The sequence below is a fragment of the Astatotilapia calliptera genome, chromosome 23 (assembly GCF_900246225.1).
Source record: "Astatotilapia calliptera chromosome 23, fAstCal1.2, whole genome shotgun sequence".
Lineage (NCBI taxonomy): Eukaryota > Metazoa > Chordata > Actinopteri > Cichliformes > Cichlidae > Astatotilapia > Astatotilapia calliptera.
In genome coordinates, this window is record NC_039323.1 from 3,425,694 (window position 1) to 3,439,673 (window position 13,980).

At 43.1% G+C, this 13,980-nt stretch overlaps 1 protein-coding gene across 4 annotated transcripts in view; it reads right to left on the bottom strand.

Moving 5' to 3' along the window:
• Positions 1 to 10,754, bottom strand: part of tle2b (TLE family member 2, transcriptional corepressor b) — an 81,695-nt gene extending 70,941 nt beyond the window's left edge. For 3 of the 4 annotated variants that reach the window (XM_026160275.1, XM_026160276.1, XM_026160274.1), the window contains exon 1: positions 4,914 to 5,651. In XM_026160275.1, coding sequence (XP_026016060.1) covers positions 4,914 to 4,937 — 24 coding nt within the window. In that variant the 5' untranslated portion in view covers positions 4,938 to 5,651. Of the gene's footprint in view, positions 1 to 4,913; positions 5,652 to 10,675 lie in introns of those variants that run through there. The other variant, XM_026160277.1, reaches the window with a different exon arrangement.
• Between the last annotated feature and the right edge of the window lie 3,226 nt (positions 10,755 to 13,980).

Genomic DNA, 13,980 nt, shown 5'->3' on the forward strand with positions numbered 1-13,980 from the left:
CTTCAGCTCACTCTGAGATAATAACCCAGCTGGGTGGATGCTAATAAAGACCAAAAAAAATATTTTTTCAGCAATCGAGAGGAGGATCAATTAAAAAAAACTTAACAAAACACAACTGCAAGCTAAATCAAATGCGCTGCTTGTATCAATAAGATCTAATCAATGTCAGTCAGTGTTCCAGTAGCCCGAAAGTGAAATAGACATTGAATCAGCCCGTCAGTCCACTAGTTACCAGTCAGTCAGAAAGCAAGCCAGTTAAAGCTGCAGCTCACCAGTCAGCCGTTAAGCCAGAGGTGGATTACAAATAAGGGAAAGATTGGCAGCTAAATGAGTCTCTGGACTCGATCCAAGCCTCGCTCTGATCATTTCTTTTAATGGCAAAGAAAAGAACACAGAACGCAGGATTTGAGGATGAAAAAAGGCCTGTTTTTAATCAGAGAGGAGCCTTAATCTGGGTGGCTGCTGATGGCTGATCAGGAGTAGCTGCTTGGTTAGTTGTTTGACTTTTTGCTTATCCTGCGGGTCGTCTCACTGCAGCTGTATTGTTGTTGCTTGACTTTTTGCCATTTAGAAGGTTGCCTCTGAAATGCTGAATGAAATTAAATGTAAACAACACAAGGACAATGTCTCGGGAGGAGGCGAGAATGTCATCTGTGGGAGGTTACAGCAATCCTCTGTGCTGTTTACCATACGTAGATGTCATTACAGCCACAAATGTTTGGAAAAAAACAAACTACCCAACACAGCTGGCAAAAAAGAAGAAGAAGAAATGGCAGGGCCAGTGTGTGCATGTGAAAGCAAACGCTGCATATTTGTATGTCTGCAGAACAAACTAACAATTACTTAATTACTGCCAACGCAATGAAGTCATCTCAACTAGTCTGACACACACTCATCAAACGAGTTTAAGTTGCACAGAAACACTTCGGCGTCTCTCGCCTCATTACTGAGTCATACGTACTTTCTGTGGCCGTCTATTGCAATTAGTTTGTCAGTCTGTTCATGGCCACAGGAGAAGCAAGCTCATTTCATACATGCACAGAGATGACTGTACATTTTAAGTTCTGCAACAAACATTTTCCCCTTTACTTGTCTGGAAACTCATTGAAAGGCAAATATTGAACAATTTAATAACTGTAACATCATGATAGATGTGGTTAAATATCTCCAGTATTTTTTTTGCAACCTTTTATTATTACAATTGTGGAAAATTCAACACCTTTCTCTTCCTGGCTCGACCATGCTTTGCTCTTTCTCTTCTAATTGCATATGCTTCTGTCCTCCACACTAGAGTCTTCGCAAATGTGGGATCCAAGGAAGAATTTGTAGCACACACACAGGGAAGCAGCTTAAGGTGAACACACAGCCAAAATGTGTAGATTCTGCACCTTTAAAGAAACGTGCAGAGAGTTTGTGTGGCTGTGAAATACACTGTATATAATGACGTAGAAGATAAGTACGCGTGTATATTTCAGTTTGAGTCTAATCATGATCCCCTCTACAAGCTAGGAGTCCCTGACATCTCTGTTAACCGTGAAAATAAACTGGAAATCTCTCCCTTTCGCCCCTTCTTTCCCTCCCCCTGGCTCACTGGGGTGTGGCAGCCAATCAAGGCCTTGTACATTCACAGCAGCAGTCGAGGTCGAACTGGGACAATATTTATTGTTACTGTTGTTGGCACATACACACACATCCACACACACCGCCACGGCTCTCCTTTTGCACTTCCACTTCCAAATCAAGCACACACACATGCAAAAGTTTGGGGGTTCATATCCACCCTGCAATACTGGCATAGAGCTGTCTGATTGGTCCCAAATTCCATGTGCAGCAAGTAAACAAACGTGAACCATAAAAATAAATAAACAGGAAGAACGAGGGGTTCTTGAGCATTTAACTGATAAATAAAAACTAACAGCATTACAGCCAAGCACATGCATATGGTTACACACAAACGCACGTAAGACAGCACTGAACCTTACACTGGAGAAATGCACACTGAGAAACACACATCTAAGTCAACAAACAAGGCGACACACACTCACACACAGCTAATACAAATATGCGCACACTCGCAAAGCACTAAAAGGAAATAGACACCTAAAAGAAAAAGCACACGCGCTGCAAAACACACATTAAACAGAAACACACCTCGCACAACCCCCCCCCCCTCTCTCTCACACACACACACACACACACACACACACACACACACAAAATTGTACACACAGTTCTGATAACGCTTGCCACAAAAATCCAGTGGAACCAATTACAGCTCTGCTCGCCTGGCAAATCAACCCTCAGTTTTTAACCCTTTCCCACCAGAGAACCAGAACAAAGTCTGACTTTTCCAAAAACAATTAAAATGACAACAACAGTAATGATGCAGTTCAAGCCTTGCATCCTCGTTTTATCCATTAATCTGAAGACATCACTTCCAAATAGGCATGGGTCGGAGCATGTCACATTCAAGGCAGCCTGTTGGGAATTAAACCGACATGTCAGACTGAAGAGGAAAAATCACATCATCAATCATGACTTAACCACCACTTTAGATGAAGAAATCAAGTATATTGAAGACATCTTCAGACAAACTTTCAAATAAGTTATACTTCATAACCTAACTTGGTCGTGACATGAAACCATTCAAAGTTACATTATCAGCTCTTGGTAACGCAGGTTTCACACAGATTTCGTAAACTGTTGTGGTGTGATCAAAAACACACACAGCTCGTACTTTACTTTCACATTCCTTACAGTTTGTCTTCTGATTGCATTTACCAGTGACACTCATCAGCTGTTTGATGCAGTCGACTAGTTTTTGAGGAGAATGTTTGATGGGGATCCGTGTAAAAAGACAGCAACACAGAAGTGTTTCTTTACCACAAACAATTAAGGCAATACAGCAATTACTGTCAGAGATGATCTGACTCGTGCAACTTTCAAGCCTCTTTTAAATGAATGGAAACTAATGTTTGACTGAAAAAAAGGGAAATCTGCCTCTAAACTAGAAACACACTTTTTAAATGTAAGCTCATTCCTAGAAACCTGCTTGATGTTATTGAAGGGAGTATATATTTATACCTATTACAACCTTTTCCCATTCACATAGGCACAATTCAAGTATCTAAACAACAAACTAGTATGAAAACAGGGAAAAATAATAATATTTAGCATTCCTGCATGTGGAAAAGCTGACGGACTGCTAAAAAGCTAAGAGTACAAATTATAAGTAAGTCTGAACTGAGCACATGTGTATATTCATATGAGCACACTCACACAGTGTCTACAAACACAAGCGCATGAAAACTCAGACAACCACACACATGCGCGCACACACGTAACCGTTCTTTGCACCCTCGCACCTCTCCACAGATCACATTTCACAGCAACACCAGAAATAAAGTTCCTCTGGCAGAGGAGGGCCGCAGAGGAAGAAGCGAGAGAGGAGGAGAAAGACGGGAGAGAGACAGAAAGAGCGAGATGGAGACTATTGATCGGTTGGAGTTGGCTCAATCTGGCATTGAACTTTATCAGAAAGGCAGAGCATCGCAGCAGGAAGCTTTCTGATTCGTCTCTAAAGGAGAGAACAGAGGAATGTTCGCGCTCTATTCTTCTTTCGCATCTCTCATTCATTTTCATTTCTCTTTCCACCCCCAGCCGTGCCTTTTTAAAGAATTCTTTCTAGCCTTTTTTGCCCCCCCTCCTCCTTCTTGGCTCTTACATCTTTCACTTTCTCCATTTGTATTTACTCCTCTGTTTCTTCCAGTGTCTTTTTCTCCCTTCTTTTCCCGCTGCTGCCTTATTAGCATTCTCTCTGTACGTATAATTGATTCCTCATGCCTTCCTCTTGTGGAAATGTCATTCATAATTCTGTGTGATAGCTGGCTGGCTGGTTGGATGGCTGGCTGACTGACTGAGTGGTTGGCTTGCTGGCTGACTGTGAGGCAAAGTGGCCACTGACCCATTTGTAGCAGATACAAAGAGACTGACAACCAAATCTGATTATAGCAACCAGACCAGGGCCCTTGTGAAACGAATGGCCTAAGCCAAACTGAGCCTAAGCTGTCATTCATCCTTCTGTGCTTTTTAGTCTACGTATTTAACCTTTATTTTACCCCGGCAGGTAAATTAACGGCGAATTCTTACTGGTGGTGGAGGGTGAAACTGAAGGAGGGATTTTAAAGAGGTATTAAGGGGAAGTACTTGTGCACTCACGACCTTTCGTAGTTGTAATGGAAATGAATTAAGTAGAATTTAACTATAAATTAAATGGCCTATGTCTATGTGTGTGTCTGTGTGTGTGTGTGTGTGTGTGTGTGTGTGTGTGTGTGTGTGTGTGTGTCTGGGCATCTGTGTGTGTTTGCTTAACAACAGAAATGAGCAAATAGACAGCTGATGGTCTTTCACACACACATTAATGCAGCCAGATCTATTCTCACACACACACACACACACACACACACACACACACACACTGAAAGGTGCAGATTCAGTTATGTGCCACCTACATTGCCAATTATCAACAAGATCTCAAAGGCACCTGGTTGCAGATGACAGAGGGGTGTGTGTGTGTGTGTGTGTGTGTGTGTGTGTGTGTGTGCATAACAGGGAATCTCTTAGCCCAAACATCCCCCTCCCCTCCCATCACGTCTCACTCCTCATGTTACAGTAAAACTAAGGAGGAGGGACAGAAAAAGACAGACAGAAGGACACAGACACATAAACAAGGTGAGAGTTGAGAAGAGGAGGGACGTAAGGAAAGACCACCAGGAAATTAAAAAAAGAAAAAAGAAATCAGAAAGACGCAAGATAAGAGACATACTGAAGAAAAAAAAAAGTGACAATGCAATCGGAGACATAAAAAGGGAGACAGAGACAGACAGGTAAAAAAGACATAAGGAGGTACATACCGGATGCCTGCCCTGAGGGTACATGATCCCAGGAGAGGAGAGGCTGCCAGTCCGTTTGATGGCCAGGTTAGTCCCCTGGCCCTCCACTCCTCTGCCCTCCACCGGTTACACAGCCACACACACGCACACACAAACCCCCGCACACTCTCACCAGTCAATAAGTCCAGTTCCTGCTCCTTGGCAGGGTTGAACGCAGCAGTCTTTACTCTTCTGTTCTTCTTTGCTTTTTCTCGCGCGCTCTCTCCCTATATATGTATAGATATATTTATCTTTTACTGCATATTCCTCTTGACGCACAACTGAAGAAGAAGTCTGTCAATTCCTTCATCCGATAATATCATGACAAAACGGAGCAGCGGACTTTACCTCCTCCTCCTCTCTTGTCCTTTCCACAGTGAAAGTCTCAGTTTCTCCTCCTTAGCGTCTCTCAGCCTTCTCCTCACCCTGTGATCAGTCAGGGTCCACACGTAGTGACATGACACAGAGAATTTCATCCAGACAAGCTCCCCTCTTCCACTTCTCCTACTCTTCGCCCCTCTTCTCCTCCTGCCCCTTCACCCAGCCGTCCAATGGCGAAACACACAAACGTAAACAAACACTCAGCTCGATCAAATAGTCTTCTTCTCTGCTTTTTCCTCCTCTTCGCCCTCTCTGTGACACACTGAAGCCTCTGCCTTGACTGCTGCCGCAGAAAAGAAGGAGGATAAGAAGAAGAAGAAGAAGAAGAAGAAGAAAAAGGAGGAGGAGGAGAAGGAGGAGGGGACGGGAGTGAGAGTGTGTGTGAGAGAGAGAGTGAGAGCTTTGTTTTTAATCTAAATGTGGAAAAAAAATGCAAGAGGAAAGCAGGAAAGAACAGCAGGTCAGTGGAGGATCCAGCGGGCTTTTCAGCAGCAAGCCCTAGACTGTAATATATTGTGCCTGTTGGCTTCAACACAAACACGACAGCCTGCTAAAGCTCCTCTTAAGGTGGAACTGAGTAGATAGAGACACCCAGTCGCACACAGAGGGGCAGCAAGAGAGAGAGGCGAGAGATGGATCTCTTTTCAATTGTGGTCAGACACACAAAGCAATCAGTCATGCACAAAGAGTCGGGCTCAAACTGATATGAATCGAGATTCAAACACACAAAACGCTCGACAGCTATGCGGACAAACTCGATGTGCAGCACCAACCACACACAACAATTACAGTGATAAGTTTATTAGGCAGTTTGCACCTCGCATTAAAATGCGGCATGGACGATGCGACAGCAATCCAATCACACCTATTCGCGCACAAATCCAGGTGTAAACACACTCAGGCTGCGCTGAAGATTGCTACCAATGTGACTCCTCACACCTCAAAGGCCTGAGAAGCACTGCATCCAGGAGTTCAGACCGCATACATTTGCTCCTACAGCCTCTCTAACACAGAAGAGTGCCACGGAAGTACGCACTGTAACGGTAAAGTTATCACGTTTATGTCTAAAGGCTGTGAGCGTGTTTGCAGTAATGATTAAATATGAAAGCACGGGCTGGGATACAAGGATACAACCCAGTGAGGTGTCTCATATTGCTTTCTGGTTCACCTGGAAGAAGGATGCCACTTGATGCGCATAGTTCGAGGCTATTCACAGGGCTTGGCGTACACTTCATAATGATAAAGTTTTCCAGGGCTACCACACTAAAGGTGCAGACAGCAAGAGCCTTATCATGTTCTACAACGGGCCTAAAACTCTAAACACAACACATACGCCCCTTTTTAAAAATAATCTGCTCAGAACTGTTTTTGGTGGTTCTGAATTCTGATCTATTGTTTCTCCATGGGTTTCTTAAGGTGAACAGAAACTCACAGTATATTATTTAAAAAAAACACGTTGGCATTAAGATTTAGTTTAAAAAACAGACTATTTGTCAGAACTTGCACCTTAACGAGAACACTCAGCTGGAATAAACAACTAGACGTGCCACCTGCAGAGACTTCTGAATTAAAATGGATAATTATGGCCACATTTGTCAAAACTTCCGAGCAGGAACGCTACAGTTACGTCCACTTCCCGCCAAAGACGCCATCTAAATCAACACGTCGAGTAACTGGAGGATTACCAGCGTAACGCACCAGAAATATCCAAGCTAGAGCAAGATAAAAATGTCTCCCTGCCTACTTTTGACTCTTGGCTCCAGCGCACCTGTTATTTACAGGACTGCCCAGAATGGACCTGGACCAACTAAGACCTGGTATTTAAAGCCTTTCCACGTACAGTACGACAGTGTGGCCAAGCCGTCTTTTGGCGCAGTTTATAATGAGTTTATCCAGAGCAGCTCTGCCTTTGAACTTGATCAAACAGCCATTAATCCGGCGCTGTAGAATCGGACAGTCGGTCTTGGCATCCGTGGAGGGTTTCCAGTAAGACAGAAACTGCATTGGATAACTAGTGGGTTAGCCAGAGGGCAGCTCCAGAGCTTCAATTAAGGCCACATACAGACATCCTATTATCCAATACAGCCTATTACCACACACTATAGATCCTGGAGTAATCTGCTGTCAGTGCGCTCTGAAATGCATTGTTCTACATTTGTTCAAATGTTTGATTTGTCATTTGACTGAAACTAAGCCAGGCTCTACAGTTAATTTCAGCAGACTATACATTTATGACGGGCAGCTGTGGTGGTGATGAGGCCAGACATTTCTGCTGTTAATTGCAATCTGTTGATTAATGGTGAGAAGCCTGCAAGCTAGTTCAGGCAAGCTGCAATTCATCATGCACACTTACTTCCCTGCCACCTTACGTCATATTACAAACACACCATCCGAATTTGGATATTTATCTATTTAAGCTGCAAAATTTACCGTCTCGCCCAACAAAACGCCCATCTGACTTCACCGCCTGCTGTTTAAAACCCCTCCTTCACCCCCAGCATCCACCTCTGAGCTCCAGGGGGATTGTACTCGTCACTCCCTAATTTAATATAAAGCATATTTGTGGGGAGTGATGAGCCTTGATGTTACACACCAATCTGTTGTTATGATAAATGAATTATTTCAGTTGTTAGCTGTCTTACTGGAATTGATTTCAGATCATTTTGGAAGGTAACTGATTTCTAATCAACAAAAAAGAAGAAATAGGATCCATTTCATATGTTCTGTCTTTCATTCATCTTAACTCTTCGTGTTTTGTTTCACCAAAAAAAGGGAAATAATTTGATGTCAACTCTTTAAATTTAAAAGTGATAAAATATGTTTCCTACATATTATCCAGCAGTCATTTAAAGGACAGAATAATGGTCGGGGGCAAAAACACAAGGATGCCCCCCAAATACGGGTTAGGGAAAAAAAACATGGGTAGATTAAGTACTGTTGTTATGTTTAGCTAGCTATTCGAAACGCTAGTGCCACTTTATTACTCTAATGAAATTTGTTTTAATTTCTATAGGGTTAAATGGTGTAAATGTCTATTCCCCCGATTGGTTAGCAGTGGTTCCTGGCGGTTGCTGGCTTTAGTTGGAAAAAGTGGTTGCAAAGAATGTGCTGCACTCAAATCCTGCTAGTGATTGCCATGGTTGTCTGTAGTTTTTCATGTTTGTCTGCATATACTCCATAAGTACCATGAAATGTACTATCAATGTATCAAAAAGCCCAACTTTTAATTTCAAGGCAAACAGTCCCCATTTCTGTTGTGCGTTGCTCTTTACAGCTAACAGCTCAGAGAAAAGCTGGACAGTGTTTGCAGACTAGTCTGTGACTAGCATACAAGCAAACAACGAGGTTTTTGCCTATGTGTTCCCCTTCTAGAGCAACAGGTGGATCACTAGAGAAAAATGGGGGGGTGTAACCGGCCTGTGTGACTGGAGCTTTACCAACCATTTTTCCAGTGACTGCCAGCAACCATTCGCAGCCATACTCCTTTTTCCCCTCACGACCAGTCTCTAGGCCTGTGCGACTGACTGACTCCCGCCATGACTGTCACATGTCCAAAATAGCCGACAAGTTAATGTCTTATGGTTAGTGGTCTCATGTCTGTTATATCGCAATACATATGCCTTTCAAAATAAAAGCCCAGATTTTTAAAAAGCATTTCTACCCACTATAATACTGGATGACTTCTACTCTGAAAGTGACCCCTTTCTGCTTACTATTGCTAACTAACCAATGGGAAATAATACAAAATTTAAGCTGTAACATGAACCAAAGATCTGTGTGGAGTTTGCATGTTTTCCCTCCCACAGCCCAAAGACATGCCTGTTAGCTTGCTTGTCTAAATTGGCCATAAGTGTGAATGTGAGTGTGAACAGTTGTCCGTCTCTCTGCGTTAGCTCAGTGATGAAGTGGCGACTTGTCCAGCGTGTGCCCTGCCTCTTGTCTTTTAAAAGTCTGGGTAGGCTCCACACCTTCACAACCCTGAATTGAATAACTGGTTAAGAAAATGGATGAATGGACAGAGAACTTGCAGAAGCTCTTATATTTTCAGTGTTTGAAATTGTCCTTACTCTCTCAGTTCATTCTCCATAAATTTACACTTGAAGCATCGAGCAGAGTTTGAGACATAATGGAAATCATGAGTGCAATCAAGCAACAGCAGCCCAAAGGTTAAGAAAGAAGCGCATCACCTTCTTCATCAAATCTACGCATCCGGATTATTCACATCCAAACAATTAATCCGAGCAGGACTAGAGGTGGACAGGTCACCTGAGGAAACTTCTGAGAGAGGGAAGCATAAAACAAAATAAAAAAACTTTTAAGTCTGCTTAAGCTATCATTTAGTGAGGAAACACATTTTCCCTCTGATTTCCCTCTCTCCTCTTTCTAAATAGCTTTTTTCTTAGCGTTCTCTTTCACACAGACACACACATACTGTCATTCAGTGATGCCCACCACTATTCCCCATGTAGCCCATTGTACTAATCAGCATTATCTAATTTTCTAGAATGGATTATGCAGGTAATTACTCCCCCGACTCCTCACATTGGGTTTAAGAGAGACAGATAGGTAAGCATGCAAACACACAGACAGATGCAGACATCAGTACAGATCGGTTCAAAGCATTTATAGTGCCGACCTGATTTTAACGCAACGCTATATGGGCTAAACTGGTTTATGAGGGTGCACTAGCCCAAAAGGACCAAGTCACATCACAGTACCAAGTCCAGCAGGTCCATCAGTGACATTCATAGAGGCATAATCTGTTAGTGTACAACAACTGATATTATCTGGGATACACAGAGAGCCTACTCATCTCATGTTAGAGCCTTAACTGAATGTCTTCTAACACAGAAAATCACAAGAAAGAAATACTTTTGCCAATTTGAAATGCTGGACTGGTGAAACCCTGGACAACCCACAGTTTCTCTATGGATATCAAACGCATGCGTAGGAGTGTGTTCTGACTGACCTTTGCCTTTGAGTCAGCGCCTTCAGACTGATGCAAAAAGTCACATGATGAGATACAACAATGACACTATGATCTCAGCTTCCAAAGCCCTAAATAGCAGCAACAGATGATTTATACACTGTTTATATGTGTGGTAATCATTTCTAGCAGAGCGAGATCAGGCTCATGTTTATCATGGGATAAACATGGTCCTCTCATGGTCTATAATGGAAAATAACCAGTACTACAACCTAACACTACACAATGAGACAAAAACCTGTCATAGAGTTAGCAACCAAAACTTAACTATGGTACCTAATGACAGTTAAAATATCGACAAATTAGCAGTGGCGGCATTTTTACACGACGCCTGAACTAAAAATGTCCAGTGGCTGAATACACTGAATACACTTACATTCAAATAAGATCACCTATTAGTTAGGTAACAACACGCCGTAAAGGTGAGGGAAACTCGAGTTTCATGCTAACACGTCTCAATTTAGACTGTAGAAAAGGACCGCCCCCCACATCCCTCACACCCCAACACTTCGGTTCCACCTTAAAAGCTCAGCTCTGACTGGGGGCTCTCTCCGCGTTCTGATTGGAGGGAGGCTCTCCCTGTTTTAACCAATTGCCTTCAGGGAACCCCACGTTGGGTCCTGATGTCATGAGGAGAGCGGGCCAATCGTGGTGCAGCTTGGCCATTGAATGGGTGTGGGCGGTGGTGGCGGCGGCGGCGGCGGGGAGGGGGGTAGCCGACGAGTCTGTGGGGATTGTGGGCATTGAAGTTCCAATTATTCTGCGCGCGCGCACAAACACACACGCACCCTGTCAGTCACGCTACATAAATGCTCAGTAAATTCTGCCGTTAATTTCAATCCCGCTATTTCTACTGCACACACACACGGTCTCTCACACAGGATACTGTACACACACACACACACACACACACACACACACACACACACACACACACACACACACACACACCTCACATGCAGTTAAGTCCAGCACGAAATTAAAGCCTTTTTTTTCTTGCTCCTTTATTCCACTTCAAACACTTAAAAATTAAAATAAGTAAACATTCATGTGGAACAACCCTAACCTAAACACATAAAACGAGTCGGATATGACAAACAACCTGCAGCGTCTGGCTTTCATGCCCGATGTGTTTTCCCAGCTCTTTCTGTCTTGCTTTTTGTGTAAAATAATTTCTATATCTTTAAAGATGCAACTCGCACACACATAGTGTATAAACTCACACACACACACATGATTTTCTAGTTCCGTAGTTACTGCTGTTTGTGGCACGTTCTATACGTCGTTGTATGCAGTGCATGCGTGCAGACACACACACACACACACACTGAGCTCTTGCGTGCACCTCCAGAGCGATACTGTGCAAATTTGGTGTGTCTCAACAAAACACGCTCCGGCATGATGACTCCCTTCACGGACCACATTTTACAACTCTGCACTGCAGGGTAAAAATAAAAAGCTGCTGAGTGCCATTGTACTCGCTGTCTTGTCTTTAGGTGTGTGGAAGGCTGCATAAAGCTTTATGGACAGGCTACAGAGGAAACTGTCAATGTGTGGCAGTGAAATGCAGTAAAAGGGTCTGTCTGTACCTACTCATTAAAGGGAACACGGATGCTGGAGAACCAAGAGGTCACCAAAGACAGTGATGTTTAGAGGGAAGTGCACTCCACACCGCAGTACATTTTCTTTGAATGCGAATCCTTGTCTTTGGCTCGGAGCGCACGTGTGGCTGCGTCACCTGCTGTAGGACGTCAATAGAGCAACTGGCATCTCTGCGTCTTCTGCAGTAGGTTTATACCCACATTGTTTGTCTGGAAACAATCGCTTGCTCTTTAGAAATGTCAAGCACCATAACCATGACATTTATCATTGCTGTTTCAGATTATTAGAAGTGAAATGGAAATCAAACTCCTTTGTAGCTTTGATGAAAGTTCTTTTGTTGTCCATCAGTCTTCTATTCGATTCAGGGTTTAAAGGCGCATATAAACATATACAAAGACGTCCACACCGATGTCCATTTTAGAATTACTGATTTATCAAACTCACAAATACTGGACAAAGTTGGAGGTGTCAGGCAGGAGGCGAAGAGGAAGAAGAAAAACTTCGAACTGTGGCTGCAGAGCCTCATTTAAAAAGCTTGTGCATGTATCTTTTCAGTAGTTTTAGTAATATTAGTTAGTTTTAGTAAGATTTAAAGTGCGTTCTATTTAATTCATTTCTTTGCTTTTTTTGCTGGTCCTTATTCTGCTTTTATGACTGTGAAACTTTACTGTTTTTCTAATCAAACTTCAAGGTATTCGGGTCGGGTCTATCAGATGTTTCAGTTGCAGACTGAACCTAATTGTTGCCAAGGACATGGTGGAGGATCAAGATCAGGAGTAAGTAGACTTTACTTGCTGATGTCAACTATGAGACGCAGCGGTAAAAAAAAAAAAAGTTAACTGATTGACTTAGAGTTCGTTTCTTCGAATCTTCTATTCAATTCTGATGTTTTCTGTTTTGTTTAAATGATTTCATACACACACACACACAGCTGTCAGTCAGGGAAGCGATCTGCAGATCTGCACTGACTAATCTATTCAGTAATAGGAAACGGCACAAGGAGAAACCCTATCCCTGTGATGTGGGAGTCTGGAGAAGCTCTGGTGTGGTTGATGCCGGATAAATAGACGCCTATTCACACACTGGCACACACAAACAGGGGAATGTGCCGACATGCGTTACTAGCAGACCCCTACACACACACACACACAGACACACAGTGCGAATAAAACTGCCATGTACATATACCTGCGGTGGGTTACAGGCCCCTGAGTGCCTGCAAACACATGTGATCTCCTGACCTGGTAGTGCAAACATTGGGCTATACTGTGAAAGGATCTGTGCATGTGTGTGAGTGCGTGCTTGTGCGTGTATTGACGTGTTTGGGTGTGACTGTGTATGTTTCTGCAAGATCAGTGTGACTTCCTGGCTGGTTGTGTGGAATATGTGCAGCAACACTCTGTGCCATAATTATCTTCGTCCAACTTATTTCCTGCTCCTTGCTGCAGGAAAGAACTGTGTCACTTCTGTGTGATGTGCATGTGTGCATCTCTATGGGGCAAGATTTGCATTCCGGCACATTAGATCTTAAATGAAACAAAACCACTTTGCCCACTTTTTTAGGAAGTTGTTTTGAAGAACTGTCTAAATTAGCTTCAAATTCAATAGTCAGCTAGGCATGAAGACAGCGTGTATGGAATCGCCAGTCAGATCAGATTATTTCTACCATCATCTTTGCTGTTGCAGAATTCCTTGAGTGCTGTGTCTTTCTCTAATAATATCTCCAGTACACGGATGTTCAGATCAAACGTTTTGCCCGCCTGTAACAGGAGGCAAACTTTGGTTTTTTTTGCATGAAAGCTGGATGCACCGCTTCCTGTACCCTGCACTGCACACTGGCATTGAATTCAGAGGTTCAAAGTTCTCAAACATCGGCATAATTCCCCAGGAACATTAAACTTGTCTGGTTCAGGAAATCTTACTGTGACAAGTTTGCTTCAAAAACAGAAAGGGAAAAAAAAAAAAAGATGCAGCCAGGAGATAATCTTGTGGTGACTTCAGCTGATCATCACCAACACGTAGCAGTAAAACTGGGTGTGGTCCTACAGTGAATGCAACAGGCCTTAGAGGTCAGTGGTA